A 22,536-nucleotide genomic window follows, 5' to 3' on the forward strand; every position below is an offset into this window, starting at 1 on the left:
GGATGGACGAGTTGCCGTGGGTCATGCTGGGCATCCGGACTGCTCCTAAAGAGGACTTGGCCTCATCCTCAGCGGAGCTCGTTTACGGGTCGCCACTCATGGTGCTCGGGGAGTTCGTGCTGTCGGCGCCGGGGCAGCAGGGAATGCCCTCATCCACCCTAAAGCGCCTTCGCGAGCAGGTTGGCAGGCTCGCACCCGTCCCGATGTCCCGCTATTAGACATTTCGCCCGCACATGCCAACAGCCCTCTGGGACTGCCCCTACGTTTTCCTGCGCCGTGATGCCCGCCGGCCACCATTCCAGAGGCCGTACGAGGGCCCATTCCGGGTGCAGGAGCACGGACAGACGACTTTTGTCCTGGACATGGGGTCGGCCGGAGACAGTGTCGATTGACCGGTTGAAGCCAGCACATCTGGACATTGACCAGCCGGTGCTGGTTGCCCAACCTCGGCCTCGAGGGCGCCCCCCTTCATGGATCCCTCTGCCTGTCACTCCACCTGTCCTCCCGCCGGTCCCTCAACCCATCCCTCCACTTGTCCCTCCACCTGTACCACCGCCAGCCCCTCGGTCGGCTGACTTCCGTACGCGGTCTGGCCAGGTTGTACGACCACCAGTGTGTTTCGTGCCTCCGGTTCTGGGGGGGGTCCTGTGGCGGCTCCCAAGGGTCGGGCCATGACAACTATCAAACCCCTCGGCACGGGAATGGTTGAGTCCAGAGGCGGCCCTTAGCTAGAGGGATATAAGGCTTGGGCGCCATCTTCCTCTTGCGGACTTCTCTGATGACAAGAAGGACATTATTAAAGGTACCTCCAGAAACACCTGGCACCTCGCTTTCATTTCGGGATTTTCGCCCCACAACAGCAACAATGAAGAAATGGTAATAGATCTCCCTATCAAAATGGCATCCGATGGAGGGGGAATCTGCAGGTGGCTGTGTTTCTGTGTTGTACTTGTTGGTTGAGCTCATGGATTAGGGAGGTACTGTCAGGGTGGCCCAGGTGAGTAACTGGGGTCTTTTTCTTCTTGCGTATGATGTGCACAGCCTAAAGTTGTAGGTCAAGGGTAGACATCCAGGCCAGGACAGCATCAGTAGTTGGGTGGATGGCTTTGATGCCACCAGGGAAAAGCCTCAGTGGGCAGTCATTCACGATGTGTGGGATGGTCTGGTCTGGATGTCCGCAGTCGCAAGCAAGGCTGTCTGTCATCCCCCATTTATGCAGGTGATGGGCTGTTCTTGCATGGAGGGTGCGGATTCTGTTCAGGTTTAGCCATTGCTTGCGATGGAGGTCAAATCCCGGTGATTTCACTGTGGGGTCTGTGATCACCTCTCCGTTGTTGATGTTGGCATCTTTCCAGGCTCTGCACCACTCAGTCTTGGAGTCAAAGTCTTCCAGGGATTTCTGAAGACCAGAAGGGTTTGTGGGACTTCAGGCACATGTTGGGCAGATTGTTCAAGTTAGCATGGATGGGAAGGTCAGGGTTAGCCTCGATGGTGCACCAATCTTTCAACATCCTCTCCCTTCTGCATATGCTGGGAGGGGTGATATGAGAGAGGACAGGGAGCCACTGCAAAGGTGTTGACTTAAGCGTCCCTGTGATGACCCACATTACGGAGTTAAGGACAGTGTCAACTTGTTTGGTGTGGCAGCTATTAGCCCAAGCTGTTGAGCAAAACTTGGCTGTAGAGTAGACTAGGGCTGAGCTTACAGGGTGTGTGCATTGGATCCCGAGCTGTTGCCTGCAGGTTTCCTGATGATGTTGACCCTTGCTTTCAGTTTATCAGCCACCCTCTTCAGGTGTTCATGATAGGTAAGGGTGCGATCAGGGTGACTCTGAGGTACTTGGGGAATCCTTCATTCTTCACCGGCTTACCACAAAAGGACACTCGGAGCTTTGCATTGGTGAGCCGAATGCTGAGGTGAAAGCCAATGACAGTTGTCTTGGATGGGTGGGGCAAAGTCGCCAGAAGGTGAACTACATGACTTACTACCTGACGTGCACAAACAAATAGTAACTGGTGTGTAATCTATAGACAGTACGCACTGCAGCCATGGTGCCCTGATGGTCCGCAGAAGGAATGTTTAGAGTGGTGGATGGGGTGTCAATGAAACAGGTTGCCTTGCCCTGGATGATGTTGAGTTTGTAAATAATGCAGGAGTTGCATCAGTGGAACGTATTCCATATATTCATGACTTGTAACTTTTTTATGATGGAAAATAAGTGAGTCATAGGACAATCAGCCTCCGAGCTGTTCTTGCAGCCATGGTATTTAGATTGGTGATCCAGCTGAGTTTCTGGTTCATGGTGACCCCTGGAATATAGACAGTGGGGAACTCATCAATGATGAAGCCATTGAACATCAACAGTTGGTGGTTAGATTCTTCCTCATTGGGAATGTTCATTACCTGGCATGCTTATGGCATGAATGTTACACATCACTAACCAGACCACGCCTAAATGGCGTATTAATATGGGCTGCTTCAGTTGCTGGAAAATGATGAATGGAAGTGAATGTTGCGCAAACATTGGCAAACAAATCCACTCTGTGTCTTATGAAGGAAGGAAGGAAACATCTAAATATTATTTCTCAATCTCATTGGAGAAAATGAGGTTCCACTCAGTTGCCCATCATTTTGATACTATTGTGAGTCCGAGGGCACTGACCAACTGAAAACCTGCGGAAGTATCCGAAAAATGATTGACCTCCATCAATGTCCTTTGTGCGAGTTATGACCAACCATCGTAGTGTTTTCCCTTTGATGCCCGTTAGATAGATAGATAGATCCTTTATTGTCATTCAGACCTTTCGGTCTGAACGAAATTATGTTGCCTGCAGTCATACACAGAATCAATAATAACAAAACATATAATAAACACAAATTAAACATCCACCACAGTGAGTTCACCAAGCACATCCTCACTGTCGGTATGAACATTGAATTCTCCAGTTTCAAGTAATAACCCTCGTACCCCCTCTGTTTTTCCTGTGTTACCAACCTCCCCACCCAGTTATCCCACTATCTCACCACCCCCCCTCCCCCCAACCCCCGTCATCAGATCATCATAAGATCATAAGTGAAAGGAATAGAATTAGGCCATTCGGCCCATCAATACTCCGCTATTCAATCATGTCTGATCTATCCCTCTTAAACCCATTCTCCTGCCTTTTCCCCAAAACCTCTGACACCTGCACTAATCAATAATCTATTGAATCTCTGCCTTGAAATTTTCCACTTACTTTGCCTCCACAGTGGGAAAGAATTCCACATGTTCACCAGTCATGCTGCTCCTTTCCTTTCCTCGTATACTCATCTCCCATCCACGTGTCCTTCATTTCCCTTTTATCCCTGAACTCCCCCCTCCCTCTATCCCTTCCACCTATATCCCTCCTTCTGACTTTACATGTGCCAGGAGCTACTGGTTGTGGATCTGCTGATTCTGATTGTTCATCTACTGATTGTGGATGGTCAGCCATGATCACATTGAATGGCGGTGCTGGCTCGAGGGGCCGAATGGCCTACTCCAGCACCTATTGTCTATCGTCTATTGTCTATTGTCTAAACTATGTCTGACTTTACATTTCACTGCAAACCTTATCTTATACCCATTTGTCTTTGTTGTCACTTATGCCACCCATCTTCCAATCAAATCCACCTCACCTGTATCCACCTATCACTTCCCAGTCTTTGCCCTCCTCGCCTTTCCACTTTACTCTGCCTGTCTGTAATCAGTCTGAAGAAGGGACTCGACCTGAAACATGACCTGCCCATTTCCTCCTCAGATGCCGTCTGATCCGCTGAGTCCATTGAGCATTTTATGCTTTGCTCAAGATTCCAGCTTCTGTAGTTCCTGTTGTCTTCACATGACTGGAATGTTTTCTTATCCCATCTCCAATGCTCTCTGCTGTTTCCTTGTGATAATGATGTTGCAATGCTGTCAAGGGCAATTACTCTCACCTCACCCCTGGAATTCAGTTTATTAGTCTATGTTGAGACAATAACCGTGATAACTTCTGGAGCTGAATGGTTCTGGAGAACCCCACGCTGGATATTAGTGAGCAGTTTATTGAAAACTCGTGTTGTTAAATCACCATTCCAGAACAATTAAGTTGGGTGGCAATGAATCAGAATGGATTTGTCTTGTTTAGACGAACCTAAACAATTTTGCACGTTTCTGGATAGATGCCAATGTTGTAATTGTACTGAGCAGCTTGGCTATAGGGGGTGGTTAATTTGGAAGCGCAGGTATTCAGTACATCATGTGCAAAGCTCTCTGGCCCCATTGCCTTGACCATCTCCAATCCTTTCTGCTGTGTCTTGATAGATCCTGAAATGAATGGAATCAGCTGAAATCTGCCCTCTATGTAGAAACATCAGGAGGAAGCTAAGTTGATTGTCAATTCAGCAGTTTTTGATGAATATACTCCACGGTCTAATGGTTGGCCAGCAGCAGAGGAACTATAATTTGTTGGGATATTCTGGCCATTATTATACTGCAGCCACTAACAATTGTTCTAACTTGCTTCTGAAATAATTGGGTAATTTTCAGTATCTGACTGAACATACAAACAGTTTGTTGGATCATTTTTAATAGATATGATTCTGAATGATTGGATCGGTCATGGGAAAATAGAATACTTCAATGAATCATCCTTATTTATCTACTCGGGCCTGTGAGGATTTTGCTCTCATGCATGTGAGATTGCTCCTCTCGTGTGTGAAGCCATTCTAAACAAAGCACAGGCATATCATGGTACAGCAGCTAGAATGATCCCCTGACGCTAACTAAGTCTGTTGCTGCCCTGAATGCATCCATTGGAATTCCACAGAGAACGGAGCTCATTCCATTAATGTCATATTGGTGGAAATGTTTGTTATAAGTTTCCTAATGCCATCTATTGGTATGCATCTCAGTTTGAAAATGCAATTGTCTAGATTTCTTGTGCACTGCATAATTAATTGCAAGGTATTAGCTGAATTATTCTAGTGCTCCAGAGGGATGTGTGCTGTGTTGTTTTAGTTTTAAAACAATAGCTCTGACACTGAATCAATTTGATAATGCGTTCAGTTTTTACAAACGATAATGAGAGGGCAATAAAAATTAATTTAAGTATATTATAAAATCCCAAAATAATACCACAAACACCTCCAGGAAAATCGTCTGACCAATTATGCATTTTACAAAGTGTAACCGGATAAGTGAGGGTGAAGAGATTATTGAAACAAGGAACTGCAGACGTTGGTTCTCCAGAGATGCTGCCTGACCCGCTCAGTTACGCCAGCATTATGCGTCTTTCTTTTTGAAGAGATTGGTGTTTGTTTAGTGTTGTCGCAATGAACCCAGAAAAGCATTTTCTTTGTTTTTCATTTACAGGAGGTGAGAGTCACTGCCAGCATATTTTGCTCGGCTTCAATTGGCCTTAAAATAGTTGTGTTGAAGCCCCTTCAAGAACCAGCCCCCTCAGTTGTTTAGTGAAGATATTCACAGAATGTTGTTGAATCAGGATTCCAGTAATTAGACCAGCAACATTGAAGGAGCATGTTTTATTTTCAGATCTTGATATTCAGTGGCACAGAAACAATTTAGTTGTTTGATCTTTCCTAAGAATCAACCCTATTTATCCTTCCAACTGTACGAGATTTTAGATTTATACGATACTGGTGAAGATGCCTCAGTGAATTGCTGCATTTCATTATATGGATACGACACATTGCAGTTATACTGTTCTGGTGGTGGATGGGTGAAACAATTAAGTTAGAGCATTAGTTGCTGACCAAGGCAATAATTGGTGCCTAGAACATGCTGTCAGGGGAGCTGGTAGAAGCTCACGCAGAAGCAGAATAAACTTTCGACTAGGCTCATGGATATGCAGGGAATGGAGGGATATGGATTATGGGCAGGCAGATCTTTGTATCATGTTTGGCACAGACATTTTGGGCCGAAGGGCATGTTCCTGTGGTCTATTGTTTAAAGTTCTATCAGAGCAATGGTTATGAGGCATTTAGACAGACACATGAACAGGAAAGGACCAATAGGATACAGACCATGTACAAGCAGATGGGATTGGTTAGACTGGCATTATTATTGGCACAGGCATGGTGGGTCGATTTCCTGTTTTATGTTTTAGATTCTGTTCTAAATGTACATTGTAGGAGAATATAGAATCCCAAGTGTTTAACTCAAGAAAGGCCTGAAATAGCAAGCTTGACAAAGGTATTTTGTAGTTTGCAAAATGCGCTACAGCAAACAGAATAAATATGGTATTTTCATCCAAGGAATAGATATAGAAACCAATTATGAATCCTGCAGTAGAAGGGTAAAAGGGCAGATTGAAAGCAATGAGATGCGTGATCGGATTGACGAAAGTCTGTGGGGATATCATCAGCACTCCATTAGCAGGAGTTGTGTCATCTTTACATAGAATATTTTTGCTGCAGGGACATTCCAAGTGTCTTATATGTCCACCATTTGCCATCATTGAAGTCATTATAGAAATATCAGGTGCTCTGTCTATGCCATTAATTTCACCATATAAACTACCATCCTGAGCAGCATTTAGTTAACAAAGGATAGCTTAAGGGTAAGGAAATTCAAGGGTCAAGGTCTTCCAATATGCCTCACATTTCAGTGCTACTATTTGTCAATCAGACTGTCAAGACCGGGGTTCATTTCTTTTCATTTTAAAAGGCTATATATGTTATAAATAACACTTTCAGTTACAGATTGCTGTTAGCTTTATCCTTGTTGTATAAAGCTGTATGTGTTCTATCAGATGCACTGTAGTTTTGAACATTGCAATACTTTTACGCACATTAAAATAATTATGTTGTAATACACCTTAAATTCAGCAATTGTGGATGATAGGTTTTAAATGTCCTTCCTTTGTATGCTATGAACTTCTGTATGCTGAACCATACATTATTCACCATAACTTAAGGAGCAACAACACTGATGGGCAGCTGAATATTAACTGTCCAGATGGTGAGAATACAGATGGCCCACACTCTCTCTGCGACTGAACATAATGTGTTTGCTGGAGTTTAAGAGACCTGCTTTGGAATTATGCTGACTTCTTTGCTTTCAGAAGTTGTATCCATTGTAACTAGCACAGATGGCAAAGAACATCTCCTGACACGCGTGCCAACCAGCTGCATCTGTTTCATTATGCACTTCCCACTCTGATCTATGTGAAAGCGGAGCGTTGGGATGTTAAAGGTCCCTCATTCCACCCTCTTTGTTATCTGTAATGATGATAAAAATGAGCTGAAAAATCCCATATCAAAATCCCAATCACAGCTGTTAGAACTCTCACTAGGGAAACTCAAAGGGATATGTTTTGATCATCCGTGCACTTTTGGTCTGAGTGTTTGCCTGAAAGGCACACAAGTTCTTATGCAGCACTAATCCTCTGTGTAATGCTCTTTGAGGGTGCCATGTGAACAATGTCACCCCCCCCCCCTTTCTGCATGATATCTGCATTAAACAGAGCAGTGGGCAATATAGAGTTTGTTAGAGGTTCAGATAATCTCTCATTCAGTTCAATGCCCAGATAGCAACCAGGCAGGAATGGCTACTGCAGTCTGAGTCCAGGATAATGGACCTCCTGTTGAAAATCATTAATGGTATACAGTATTTGCATAAACATTGAATTTCAACTAAAAGATGTTACACTGCAGAGTACCAGGCTCTTGATGTCTGCAGCTGGTAAATTCTGAGCAGTAGTGACCTGAATTATGGACAACACAATGCATGCCCTCGATCTGTGAAAGTTGCGAAGTATATTTTCTGATAAAGTTAAGGTGACTAAGGTTTTATTTTGACATACCCATGAAGATTTTAATCCCTAGTTGTAAAAGCCCCATGGTTTCATTTCCACAAGTTCCACCTGAACTTGATCTGCTTATAGCAATGTTACAAAATTTTGAGATTTAAAAAATCAAGTCTGCAATTTATCCCATCAGATAAAGCATAAAAATAAGTTTAATTTGACACCTAATTCACTTTCATGTCTCAAGTAATAAAAAAGTTATGGCCATTTTCATACTCGGAAATTAGCATCTTGTTCCCTATTGATTTTCTATGGACATAACAAAAAAGCTGTGATCATGGACAGTCAAAAGCACATAACCTTCTTAAAAATTAAGAGAACTGAATGAAATTTTCAGTTATCATAGATTGAACCATTCTGAAACAAATATAAAATAATCTTACTTGGATGACCTGAAATTAAAGCATATAATTAGTTAGTTACCCAATTGTAGCTAATTTCAAACTTCAATTACTAGATCTAAACATCTATCCATTTGTTAATAAATAATTAACATTTTTAAATAGCCTAAGTGTCCAAATAATATTCACAAATAATTCACAATAAAACATGATTTTTAAATCTCATTTACATCAATTTATAGGCCAAATGGAAGGAATTTAGTGTTCAATTGCTGTAAATTAAAGTCCATTTTAAATCGGCTTTCTAGTGGGTTCCTGTGAACGCGCTGGTTTAGAACATTCACATTGCGCTGGATTTGTGCCCTCAAATGCCCAGATAAATACTGCGGGATATAAAGAGCCCAAAATGAGCTACTCGCTATAGAAAACTTTATATACAGGGTTCTTAAGAAGCCCCTTTTAATGTAAAAATAAGGTACATGCCTTTAATTGTTTGCTTTATAAAACCCTGGGGCTGCGAGAGGTTGCGGGTTGAGAGAGTGATTTTAAAACTACTATAACTATTATACAAGGCCATAAAAACTAATAATACCTTTTGCGACGGGGTCTTTCAGCGATTTTTCGTTAATGATTTACTAGGCTGAACATTTTTGATTGCAACAGCCTAGTGAAAATCGCGTTTTAAACCCGCCCCCTCTAAACAGCGCCAAAATCGCGCACACGGCCTGGGGCAGATTCTCAATGACGATTCAGGTAGGTTTTGTAACATACCTACTGCTTACATGCTTCATAAGTCAGCTATATCCATTTTCTGAATCTGCTGACCTATCTAGCACAGATAGAGCACCAACCAACCATGTTTGGTATTGGGTCCTCAGGACTTCAAGATTCACCTGTGAAAAGAATAAGCAACTTAGAAGAAAAATCATCTGTCACAGACCAAACTTATGATTTTATTTGATTTTCTATGAAAATCTTTTCTTTTTTCACTTGCGTTCACAAACCTATATGTCTTTGCAATGTGGGAGAAAACTGGAGCACCTCGAGAAAACCCACATGGTCACAGAGAGAATGTACAAACTCTGGACAGCACCCATAGTCAGCATCGAACCCGGGTCTCTGGCTCTGTAAGGCAGTAGCACTTTCGTTACATTACTGTGCTGCCCTTCTCTGTCACCATTCCAGAGACAAATCATCCCAACTTCGATCATTGAGGCATATGGATGATTGCTGACTCCAAACCTTTTTTTAACTGATGTGTATGAGATTGTGAGCTTTATGCTAAGGACCCAGAAGGCTAAGATCCTTCAGCAGTTTCCCACTGCCATACAACACCCTGCTCTGACACCCAAGATCCATAATGACATTTCAATTTAAGAACTTATATCTCTGGAGCCATTTTGCAAATAAATTCACCATTGATGCCAGTTCCCCAGCCTCACGTTTGGCTACCACTGGAAAAGGGCCTTGAAAGAACAAGAACTCAAACCCATCAAAAAGCCTGGAGGACACTAAGGAGGACACAAACACTCTTCCTGATATAGTAGTGGCCAGAGGATCTGGGGTGACAGAGGAATTGAAGGAAATCCACATTAGATGGATACTGAGTTGGATGATCAGCCATGATCATATTGAATGCAGGCTCGAAGGGCCGAATGGCCTACTCCTGCACCTATTGTCTATGTTTCTATTAGGCAGGAAAAGGTGGTGGATAGACTGATGGGACTGAAGGCTGATAAATACTCAGGGCTTGATGGTCAGCATCCCAGGGTACTTAAGGAAGTGGCTCTTGAAATCGTGGATGCATTGGTGATAATTTTACAATGTTCTATAGACTCAGGATCAGTTCCTGTGGATTGGAGGGTAGCTAATGTTATCCCACTTTTAAGAAAGGCGGGAGAGAGAAAACAGGGAATTATAGACCAGTTAGCCTGACATCGGTGGTGGGGAAGATGCTGGAGTCAATTATAAAAGATGAGATAGCCTCACATTTGGATAGCAGTAACAGGATCGGTCCGAGTCAGCATGGATTTATGAAGGGGAAATCATGCTTGACTAATCTTCTGGTATTTTTTGAAGATGTAACTAGGAAAATGGACAAGGGAGAGCCAGTGGATGTACTTGGACTTTCAGAAAGCATTTGATAAGGTCCCACATAGGAGATTAGTGGGCAAAATTAGGGCACATAGTATTGGGGGTAGAGTGCTGACATGGATAGAGAAGTGGTTGGCAGACAGGAAACAAAGAGTAGGGATTAACGGGTCCCTTTCAGAATAGCAGGCAGTGACTAGTGGGGTACCGCAAGGCTCGGTGCTGGGACCGCAGCCATTTACAATATTCATCAATGATTTGGATGAAGGGATTCAAAGTAACATTCGCAAATTTGCTGATGACTCAAAGCTGGGTGGCAGTGTGAACTATGAGGAGGAGGCTATGAGAATGCAGGGTGACTTGGACAGGTTGAGGAAGTGGGCAGATGCATGGCAGATGAAGTTTAATGCGCATAAATGTGAGGTTATCCACTTTAGTAGCAAAAACAGGAAGGCAGATTACTATCTAAATGGCGTCAAGTTGGGAAAAGGGGAAGTACAAGGGGATCTGGGGGACCTTGTACATCAGTCTATGAAAGTAAGCATGCAGGTACAGCAGGCAGTGAAGAAAGTGAATGGCATGTTGGCCTTTATAACAAAAGGAATCGAATATAGGAGCAAAGTGGTCCTTCTGCAGTTGTACAGAGCCCTAATGAGACCACACCCAGAGTATTGGGTGCAGTTTTGGATCCCTAATTTGAGGAAGGAGACATTCTTGTTATTGAGGGAGTGCAGCGTAGGTTTACAAGGCTAATTCCCGGGATGGCGGGACTGTCATATGCTGAGAGAATGGAGCAGCTGGGCTTGTACACTCTGGAGTTTAGAAGGATGAGATGGGATCTCATTGAAACATATAAGATTGTTAAGGGGTTGAGGAAATGGAATTGAGGAAACACTTTTTCTCACAGAGAGTGGTGAGTCTGTGGAATTCTCTACCTCAGAGGGCGGTGGAGGCAGGTTCTCTGGATGCTTTCAAGAGAGAGCTAGATAGGGCTCTTAAAAATAGCGGAGTCAGGGGATATGGAGAGAAGGCAGGAATGGCGTACTGATTGGGGATGATCAACCATGATCACATTGAATGGTGGTGCTGGCTCGAAGGGCAAAATGGCCTACTCCTGCACCTATTGTCTATTGTCTATTGTCTATTGTCTTAGAGTCTTCCTTCCTGTGCACTAAGGATCATCTCAAAGCCATGGAGAAGTAAAACCAACACTGCAGCCACAAAACCCTCCAAGTCCATGGGTAGGTTAGGTCTAGTTTAGTTTAGCGATACAGTGTAGAAACAGGCCCTTTGGCCAACTGAGTCCGTGCTGACCAGCAATTCCTGCACACTGACACTATCCTGCACACTAGGAATAATTTACAAGTTTACCTACAAACCTGTACATCTTTGGAGAGTGGGAGGAAAGATCTTGGAGAAATCCCACGCAGGTCACGGGGAGAACATACAAACTCTACAGACAGCACCTTTATCCAATCTCTGGCGCTGTAAGGCAGAGGCTCTACCACTATCCCACCATGCCGCCAATGTTATGGACAAATATTGTGGTTGTCTTCGCGGAATCAAAGCTCTGACCATATTTAACCAGTGGGCTGGCCATATCACCCACATGCGGCTGAGAGACTCCAGAAAGTAGCACCTGAATGTTCCAAGAATATCCTTGAAGCTCCAGCGAAAAATGATCTTATTTGCACTAACTCTTGGGAATCCGTGAGTTGAAAACGCTCAATCTAGCAGAGATCCATTTAGGAAGGCTCAAAGCAAATTGTGTCTCTATGTCAGGAGCACGTGGAGGACAGGAGAAAGCAGTGAAAGGAGCCCACTGTAATCCAATCAACCCACTTGCTCAACCGTCCCATGGAGCTCCAGAAGTCCCATCAGTAGCAGATCCAGCAGATCCCATAGAAGACATTAGAACCTGCAGGAATGGAGTGGAAGCAACTATCCTGTACACAATAGGATTGCCTGAAGATAAAAAGTTGGGAAGATGTGTGAATTGCGTATAATGTTAAGTAACTGAGTGGTACATGGTGCAGTAAACAGAGTCTGAAGCTCCTGCTGCTCATGCTGTTAAGGTTACGTTAACAGGCCACGACAACAAGCAAAATGTCATTGACCACTTTGTGGCACTGCATCCATGTTCCAAGGCCATTATCCATGGCATGTCCACTACAGCTCATTCCTTCCATAGTTTCCTAATGATATGGTTGGAGACCCTCCTTGTGCTTGGTAGATATTAGCTAACTCTCCATTTGTGCTGCTCAACACAGGTAATATCAGGAAACCCCAGAGTCCAGTTTCTGTCATATTGTTTATTTCTTCAGTGTCTCCTGAAGTCAGAATGAGTTCCAGAAGGCCCACCAGCAACAACTGTTGCTACCGTGTGTTTCCCATTTAAGAGATTTTGTCTAATTTAATAAAGCACATGCTGTTTTTTAAGGGGTGGTTTCGGCAGATTAATCATCTGGATGCCCTCACCTGCTTCCGAGGCCCTCCGCTGAGCTTACTCTTTCTTGATCCTTTTCAAAGATTGTTCAAATATAGCTGCTGGCAGAGTGTGATTAAGTATGACTCAGTATTTGATCTCACTACCCACCATCTCCTTCCGCCTCCTAACTTCAGGATGTGCTTGTCCTACATTCCACACGATTTGCAGTGAAACAATAAGATCAGAAGCTCAGCCAGCACTGATGATGGTCGGGCACTTCATCACGATTCCCCTTTAATTACATGCAAAAACTTGAGAGAAATATGAATCAAAGCACCACTGGGAATGAGATTAACGTTACACGGTCATAAGTGATTGGGGCAGAATTAGGCCATTCGGCCCATCAAGTCTACTCCCCCATTCATTCATGGTTGATCTATCTCTCCCTTCTAACCCCAATCTCTCGCCTTCTCCCCATAACCCCTGGCACCCGTACTAAACGTCCCTTTCACCATTTGCACTCACACAATGTTTTCTTTAAGAATCACCACCCTTTCCCTTTGACAAGTTTGATAAGCCTTTCTCATGTTTATCTCTCTTAAAAATAAGTTGATATCTTCCCAGAATTTGGCAGTAGCTACACCATTGCTTGGAGACGCTAATTGATTAAAAGTTAGCTGTTGATCCATAGTTTTCCCTGTGTAATTATTGCAAAATGTAAAATACAAAAACAGTATTATCAGAAATATTGTAACTGCTGCAATATTTTACTTATTGGTAAAAGATGGATTGACTGTTATTGATCAGTCATCTCCAAAGACCATTTTGCCTTTCACAAAATTGCACATTACATTTGCAGTATACACTGTACTGTGCTTGTATTTAGTTTAGAGATACATTGCGGAAACAGGCCCTTCAGCCCACAGAGTGTGCATCGACCAGCAATCCCCGCATAATAACACTGCATACACACACTAGGGACAATTTACACTTATACCAAGCCAATTAACCTACAAACCTGTACGTCTTTGGAATGTGGGAGGAAACCAAAGATCTCGGAGAAAAAACACGCAGTCACGGGGAGGATGTCCATACTCCGTACAGACAGCGCCCGTAGTCAGGATCACTCCCGGGTCTCCGGCGCTCTAAACACTGCAAGGCAGCAACTCTACCTCTGCGCCACTGTGTCGAAGTGGTAGATAATTGCTATCCCAGGGAAATGCAGGGGGGAGGGAAGGGGGGGGAGGGGGGGGGGGGGGAGTGGGGGGGGAGGGGGGGGGGGGGGGAGGGGGGGAGGAGGGGGAGGGCAGAAGGGGAGGGTAGTGGGGGAGGGTTGAGGGGAAAGGAGCAGGGTGGAGTAGGGGGCAGAGAGAGGAGGGGGGGGAGAGGGGAGGGGGGTGTGAGGGAGGAGAGAGAGAGCGGAGGAGGGGGGAGAGAGGAGAGAGGAGATATGATGGGGGGCAGGGGGAGAGGCTGGTGGGAAGAGAGCGGGGGGGGGGGGGGGGGGGGTCAGAGAGAGGTGGGGGGGAAGAGAGAGCCCGGGAGGGAGAGGGAAGTCCAGGGGTGGGGGGCAGAGAAAGCCGGGGAGGGGGGGGGGGGGGGGGGGGGGGGAGAGAGAGAGAGAGTGCTCTAGGTACAGGGCCGAACTTGCTCGTTCTTCACTCACAGTGCTTGCCGCAGTCTGAAAAGCGAGCGGGACGTGGATGAAGGGAGCGGGGAGTGGGGAGCAGGGCGAGGCATGGCGGATAGCCGGCTGAGTGCGAGTAGACTGAGAGCGTGCAGTGACCAAATGACTGCGAGTCGGGGGTAATGGGGTAACTCGCAGCGCATGGAAAACAGTGCGCAGCAGGCCGTGCAAGCAGACCCATTGTGACGTCATCAGCTCGTTTTTTTTCTATTTATGTGAAATGTTTGAACATTTTCATAATTAACTCAGGAAATAAAGCTCGAATTTTTCAGGTAATACGATTTTTGACCATCAATTAAAACTCTACAAGAATGTGTAAAAATGTTACCGTAAGGGCCGTTTTTCGGAGCAGATGTGATCACACACACACACACACACACACACACACATCTAATATCAGTGTTTTAATAGTTACTAGACCAAGGGGGACCCGTTGGGTCTCATCCCCTCAAGTTGTGGGGAGGGGGAGGGGGGGCGGGAGAGAGGGGCGGGGGGAAAGAGGGGGGGGGAGAGCAAGGGGGAGGAAGAGGGATGCTAGGGGAGGAAGAGAAAGGCTGGGTAGAGAGAGAGGCAGGAGAGGGGGGGGGGAGGGGGGGGGGAGGAAGAGTGAGGAGGGGGGAGAGAGAGGAGGGGGGGAGAGGGAGGAGGGAGGGGGGAGAGAGGAGAGGGGGAAAGAGAGGAGGGGAGAGAGAGGAGGGGAAGGGAGGAGGAAGGGAGAGGAGGGGGTAGAGAGGAGTGGGACAGAAAGGGCGGAGTTGGGAAGTGAGTGTGTGAGCGGGGAGGGGGAGGGAAGAGGGGGGGGGGAAGTGAGGCCCTGGGGGGGATGGGTGGTGAAAGAGAGGCCAGGGGGAGAAAGAGAGGCCGGGAGGAGAGAGAGTTGGGGGGGAGAGAGAGGCGGTGGGGAAAGGCTGGGTGGGGGAAGGAGAGGCGGGGCCCGTGGGGGGAGAGGAGAGGGGAGGAGGGAGAAAGGAGAAGAGGAGGAGGTGAGGAGGAGGGGGGTGGGTGTGGTAGAGGGGAGTGGGGAGAGTGAGCCAAATGAGGAGAGAGAGACGCAGCTTCTGAATGGAAACCCACTGCTGGAATGAACGTGCGGGCGGGGGCTTCGCAAGGGTGGGTGAGGGCGGTAGAGAGGGGTGGCGGGAAGGGGAGAGGAAGAGGTGGAGGTGAGAGGAGAGAGATGGAGAGAAGAGGGGAGGAGGGGGAGATTGGGAGGGAAGAGGGGGAGGGGAGAGGTGGAGAGAGAGTGGAGGGGGAGAGAGAGAGAGGAGAGAGTGGAGGGGGAGATAGGAGAGGGGGAGAGAGAGAAGGGGAGAGAGAGAGAGAGAGGAGAGGGAGAGAGGGGGAGGGGAGAGAGAGAGAGGGGGGGAGAGAGAGAAAGGATAGTGGGGGAAAGCACGGGGGTGGAATGGAGGGAGGGAGGGGGAGAGATCTCCCACCCCTGTCCCATTGTGATATCATATGTAAATGAGATCCATTGTGATTGTACATCTGTGAGGTGGCAGTGTGACTCATGCAGCAGTTTGATTTTAAATTTTGTTGATCATTGACCAAAATTAGAGAGTAGTGGATTTCTGAAATCATATGTTAAATCCCTACCGAGATATGTAAAAATCCCTGCATTTTTGCGGTTTTCTGGTTTTCTGGTTTTCGAGGAAATACATTTCAAAGGCAAAATGATACACACACACACACACACACACACACACACACACACACACACACACACAGAATTGTAATAGATACAGTGCAGACCCATTAGGTCTGTTCCCCCAATGTGCGGTTGTGGGGGGGGTGCGCAGGGGGGGGGGGGGGGGGGGGGGTGGGAGGGGGGCGGGCGGGGGTAGTGGGGGGGGGGGTAGGGGTGGGGGGGGGGGGGGGGGGGGGGGTCACACACACACACACACACACACACATATACACATACACACACTGGGGGGGGGGGGGGGGGGGGGGGGGGGGGGGGAGGGGGGGGGGGGGGGGGGGGGGGGGGGGGGGGGGCATGCTGCGTCACACACACAAACTACCCCCCCCCCCCCCCCACACACGTTACTACCCTCGTTGATATATTAATATTATTCATTTGCTCCCTTTACCCTATAACCACCCTATCCACTGACGCATAGCCCCAACTCACAGGTGCATCTAGAGGGGGGGGGGGGGGGTGGGGTAGAGAGAGAATGATGAGAGACAGAGAGAAAGGGGCAGAGATAGAAGGGCAAGAGACAGAGGGGGGGTGGGGTGGAGTGGAGGAGGAAAGGGAGGTTGGGGAGGGGATGTGGTGGAGGGAAGGGAGTAGGGGAAGGGTGGGGGGGGGGGGGGGCAAGGGGGTTAAGGGGAGATAAGGTGGGGGGGGCAGGGGGGGTGCTGGAGAGGAAGGGGAGAGAGAGAGACGGGGAGAGAGAGAGATGGGGAGAGAGAGAGAGGCGGGGAGAGAGAGGAGGGGAGAGAGGAGAGAGAGAGAGGGGAGAGACAGAGAAAGCAAAATGCAACCCCCCCCCCCCCCCCCCCCCCCCCACACACACACACAGCGGGACCGATCTAAGCTGTCAATGAAACAGCTCAAATTTTCTTTTTAATTTGTCTTTGAAATTAAAAGTTAATGTTAAGAATTAGTGATGTTAAGTAAGAAATAATTCAATTCAATTCATTGAAAAACAATGGAATCAACAACCTGGCAGGCTGGGGGGCCAGGCGGGGCGGGGCCAGGAAGCAGTTGGACCAGGTGCAAAGGCATTGTTAGGTCAGCGGGCGGGGCCAGGCGGGGCCTGCAGGCAGGCTTGGGGGGGGGGGGGGGGGGGGGGGGGGGGGGGGGCAGGGCCAGGCGGGGGCCAGGAAGCAGTTGGGCCAGTTGGAAAGGCATTGTGAGGTCAGCAGCAGGGCAACCTTAATAGTTTTTTAAATGTCAGTTTGCTGGTAAAATTTAGTAAATATCTCTGGAAATAATCGAGCAAATTTATAGAGGATTGGATTTTGAAATCATAAGAAAATTTTCTACCAGAAGATGTAAAAATGTCACTGTTATTGTAACGTCAGCAGCTGGGCAACAGTCAGATTTAAAAAAAAGGTCAGATTGATGAACAATTTTAATTAAAAAAGTCAGGAAAATAATGTACCAACGGATTTCAAAACTCGCAAGCAAAATCTCTACTGAAATATGTAAACATTTTACTGTTTTGGCATCTGGTTTTCGAGGAGATAAGTTTCACATGCAAAATGACGCACACACACCCACATTCACACACACACACACACACACACACACACACACACACACACACACACACACACACACACACACAGAGTTTTAATAGATATATGATATTATATGATATATGATAGAGAAGATTAAAACTAGTAAGATCATTGTAGCCATCAAACAAAATTATTTCCATTTAATGGGATACATAAATACTGAATTCTGAATAACTGTGAAGCTCCTTGAGACATCAAAAATAACTTCAGGGAACATTTTACAGATCAGCTGTGGAAACTCCATGTTCTGAAAACTGATGGGTGCCTCTGGGGTATTGTTTCCTTTCTGGCAGAAACATTTAAAACACTCTGCTCCAGGCATCCATGTACTGTATGCTTTCACTTGTCTGAATGTTTAAATATTTATAGATCAGAGATTTTCAACCTTCCACCTATTGAGAACCGAATGCATGATCTGAAAACGGTCTGAGAACTACGCCAATTAGCATAAAATGTAGATTAATTATTTACAGACAAGTTATTATTCTGAACTTCCGTTGTCTCATGTGCTTGTAACAGGGTCAAATTGAACAACTTGTTAAGGAGCAGGAAGAAAAATAGAACAGGTGGACAGGATTGTTTGAGACATTTGCATGTAACTACCACAAGTGAAATCACAGGGAATTAATTAACAAGATATAAGTTGCGAATCCCTGCATTATGGGCCTGTCCCACTTAGGCGACTTTTTAGGCGTCTACAGGAAACTATGTGGTCGCCACATGATCGCCACATGTTTGCAGGTGGTTTCCGGGGAGTCGCCTTCATGGTCGTGAGTAGTTCCTGCATTCTCGGAACTGTTGAAATATTAGCGGTGACCAGAATGAAGCCGCCATGGAGAGTAGCGAGAATTCTCGTGTTGTAGGTGCAGTGGTAGTGGGTCGCCAGGAGCTCATAGGTTCTCGTAGGTTGTCGCCGGGGCTAACCGGTGAATTTCATTGGCTCAGTGGGAAAACGTAAACAGTAGTTTTCAGAACCAAGGGTAACCAACCGGTAATGTTACTGTCTGCCGAGCTTCACAGCCATGTATCTCTGGCTTCTTAAAAGTTGTCTCCACTCCTTCTCCCCTCTGTCCATCCCTATATTAAAGGAAGTGACCCTTCCCATATACTGTGCTTTCACCATTTTAATTACAGCGCCAACCTTCCTGTTCATCATAGTGTGTGTCTGTCTCACATTGACTTTGCACCGTGTGAATTTCACTCAGACAGCACTCTACCCGTTTGCCATGTCCCCGGCATACATAACATAAGGCCTACCGGGAGGAGGTGGCTGATCTAGCACTGGTGCCAGGATAACAGCCTCCTCTTGAACATCAAAAAAAATGAAGGAGCTGATCATGGACTTTAGGAGGGCACATCATCCGAGGACGTACACTCCATTGAGGATAAATGGGGATCCTGTGGATAGGGTGAACTGTTTTAAATATCTGGGAGTCCACATCTCTGAGGATATGACATGGGCATCATACACCTCAGCACTCGTGAGTAAGGCAAGGCAGCGCCTTTACCACCTCAGGCAATTGAGGAAATTCATAGTGTCTCCGAGGATCCTCCAGTGCTTTTACGCAGCGGCGGTGGAAATCATCTTGTCCGGGAACATTACCATCTGGTTTGGGAATTGCTCTGCCAAGGACAAGAAGGCTCTGCAGAGAGTAGTGCGTTCGGCCGAACGCACTATGGGAACTTCACTCACCCCCCTGCAGGAACTATACAACAGGAGGTGCAACTCCAGAGCAAATAAAATCATGGGAGACCCCTTCCACCCTTGCAACGGACTGTTCCAGCTGCTACGGTCAGGCAAACACCTCCGTTGCCATGCGATGAGAACGGAGAGGTTGAGAAGGAGTTTCTTCCCAGAGGCAATTCGGACTGTAAACGCCTTTCTCACCAGGGACTAAGTCTACAGAACGTTTTTCCTTCCATTATTTATTATGTAAAAGAATATGTGTGTTATGATTGTGTTTATAATTTGTTTGGTTGTTTTGTTGTTTGTCTTTTGCACAAAAGTCCGCGAGCATTGCCACTTTCATTTCACTGCACATCTTGTATGTGTATGTGACAAATAAACTTGACTTGACTTGACTTGACTTGACTGAAGGAAGCAATGTGTGCGTGTTCCACTCTGACAGTCGCCGTTCGAGTCGCCGTTCCAGTCGCTGGATTTTCAGCAACCAGCTACGACTTGACAGTCGCCGGCAGTCACCTGAAAAGTTGCCTAAGTGGGACAGGCCCATTACTTGCTCCAAATCTCCCAACTGTTTCATAAACAAACAGTTTCCATTTACAAATCCATTGTATTGTTTGGTGAATTAGATTTATACAGCTACACTCTACGACTAGTGAATGTGGCCACTATTGATTGCCCTTTATGGATAAATGAGTGATATAGTCTCAGAGGTTATTAATGTGGGAAAAATTCAATGGGATTGGAATGAATGGGTGCTGGGTGGTCAGTGTGGGCTCAATAGACCAAAGGGCCTTTTTCAAAGCTGTCAAACTCTATGACACTTCATGTTGTACATGGGTGTTGTTGATATTTCTATGGACGGCTGGAAATGCTTCAGTGGTGCAACTTGTGTGTTGATTATTTAAAGCAAATGCAGTTGATAATGTGATAATGAAGTATAATAAAGAGTGGTCAATGAACTGACATGTATAATGTATATTTCCACTTATTTTTCAGGAATATACAATTGACATTTTTTTTGCTCAGTCATGGTATGATAGCCGATTGAGGTTTAATGGCACAATGAAAATTCTCATGCTAAATAGCAACATGGTTGGTAAAATCTGGATCCCAGATACGTTTTTCCGAAACTCAAGGAAGTCAGATGCTCACTGGATAACAACACCAAATCGATTGCTGCGAATTCAGAATGATGGCAAAATATTGTACACACTGAGGTAAGGCCAGTGGATGAAACTTTCACTTATGGTGGGCCATCTCATGCACTTAAAATGCTCCATTTCCATTGCCAGATTAACATGTCAATCTCAGAGCTCACAAAATGTTGAAAACTATGATGGGTCACTTTGGCTGTGCCAAATGGGAGCTGTGCTAAATCTGCTAGAAGACATTTGACTGTGCATGCACTAAAACACTTGCCAGAAACAATAGTTTCAATAGTTTCTTTCTTTTCAATGCCATTCAATTTGGAATTAATGCAAAGGAACTTGCCCCAATTTCACTTCTGAAAGGTATCCTGCAGGGCAAACAAAAGCATAAACATGGTTAAGTTATAAAGCATGATATAAGGTCTACGACAAGGCTTAAAAGAAAAATGCTGCAGTTGCTCTGTGTTTTTCTTGCATATGATTTGAGTTCTTGTGGATTAAGGTAGCACAATGGTGCAGCGGTAGAGTTGCTGCCTTACAGTGCCAGGGACCCGGGTTTGAATCTGACTCCAGGCGCTGTCTGAATGGAGTTTTTACATTCTCCCTGTAACCATGCGGGTTATCTCCGGGTGGTCCGGTTTCCTCCAAGGTTAATTGGCTTTAGTAAAATTGTAAATAATCCCTGGTGTGTTTTCATGTTTTCAGAATGACATAGTGAGGCAACTATGAATGAATGGATGATTGAATGATTGAATGGATGAATGCATGCATGATGAATGAATGAATGAATGATTGAATGAATGATTGAATGATTGAATGCATGATTGAAGACTTTATTGTCATTCAGATATACACCTAGACACAGTGCACCTTGAACAAAATTTTGTTGCATTTGCCTCTCCAAAATCAGGTAATAGTAAAAAGTGCTAGGTGCGTCCATAAAAATGCCTCATGTGCACGGTTCTGTAAAATAAATATATATAAAAAGTTTTTAAAAAGTGTCGATATTTTAAAAGTTCTAGCCTCGGTTTTGTTGATTGTTCAGTAATCTTATAGCCTGGGGGATGAAGCTGTTGCAGAACCTGGTTGTCCCGCTCTTCATGCTGCGGTACCTCCTCCCAGAGTTAAGCAGTATAAACAGTCCAAATTGTGGGTGTGTGGGGGCTCTGGTAATGCCCTTAGCTCAAATCAGACAGCGTTTGTACCCCATGTCCATGATGGAAGGAAGAGAAGTCCCAATGATTTTTTCCGCTGTCCTCACCACTCTCTGAAGGCACTTCCAGTCCGCAGCTGTACAGTTGCCGCACCACGTAGAGATGCAGCTGGTCATGACCGACTCAATTGTGCTTCTGTAGAAAGTGGCGAGGATGGGAGGGTGGAGGTGTAAACTTCTCAACCTGCGGAGGAAGCACAACCGCTGCTGTGCCCGTTTTGCCAGAGATGTAATGTTTTTGTGGACCAGTTTAAAGTGTCCGTTATATGCACCCCCAGGAACTTGATGCTTTTCACCTGCTCCACTGCTGAGTTGTTGATGCAAAGTGGAGTGTGACTGGGCTGAATTTTCCTTCTGAAATTGATGACAATCTCCTTGGTTTTGTTCACATTTAGGAGAAGGTCGTTCCTGCTGCACCAGCTCACCAGCTGTTCCACCTCCTCTCTATATGCCTGGTTGTCGTTATTGCGGATGAGGCCCACTACTGTTGTGTCATCCGCGTATTTGATGATATGGTTAGTAGTGGACCTGGCGACACAGTCATGTGTCATCAATGTAAAGAGCAGTGGACTCAGGACACAGCCCTGAGGGGAGCCAGTGCTCAGTGTGATGACCGAGGAGGTGTTCTTCCCCACTCGCACAGACTGGGGTCTTTCAGAAAGGAAATCCAGGATCCAGTTGCATAGTCTGTTATTGAATCCTAAGGGTGCCAGTTTGCTCACCAGATGCTGGGGGATTATCGTGTTAAATGCTGAGCTGAAATCAACAAACAGCATCCGCACGTGGGTGTTCCTCTCCTCCAGGTGTTGTAGGCTCAGGTGGACTGCAGAGGAGATAGCATCCTCTGTGGAGCGGTTCGGGC

At 45.9% G+C, this 22,536-nt stretch overlaps 1 protein-coding gene across 2 annotated transcripts in view; it reads left to right on the forward strand.

Annotated features, from left to right (window-relative positions):
* The window catches only part of gabrg1 (gamma-aminobutyric acid type A receptor subunit gamma1), a 153,174-nt gene that overhangs the window by 80,446 nt on the left and 50,192 nt on the right, over nt 1-22,536 (forward strand). The window contains exons 1-2 of one of the 2 annotated variants that reach the window (XM_055636792.1): nt 14,438-14,646; nt 20,310-20,530. In XM_055636792.1, the coding sequence (XP_055492767.1) occupies nt 20,376-20,530 (155 nt within the window). In that variant the 5' untranslated portion in view covers nt 14,438-14,646; nt 20,310-20,375. Of the gene's footprint in view, nt 1-14,437; nt 14,647-20,309; nt 20,531-22,536 lie in introns of those variants that run through there. The other variant, XM_055636784.1, reaches the window with a different exon arrangement.

Source organism: Leucoraja erinacea, chromosome 1 (assembly GCF_028641065.1).
Source record: "Leucoraja erinacea ecotype New England chromosome 1, Leri_hhj_1, whole genome shotgun sequence".
NCBI classification, from domain to species: domain Eukaryota; kingdom Metazoa; phylum Chordata; class Chondrichthyes; order Rajiformes; family Rajidae; genus Leucoraja; species Leucoraja erinaceus.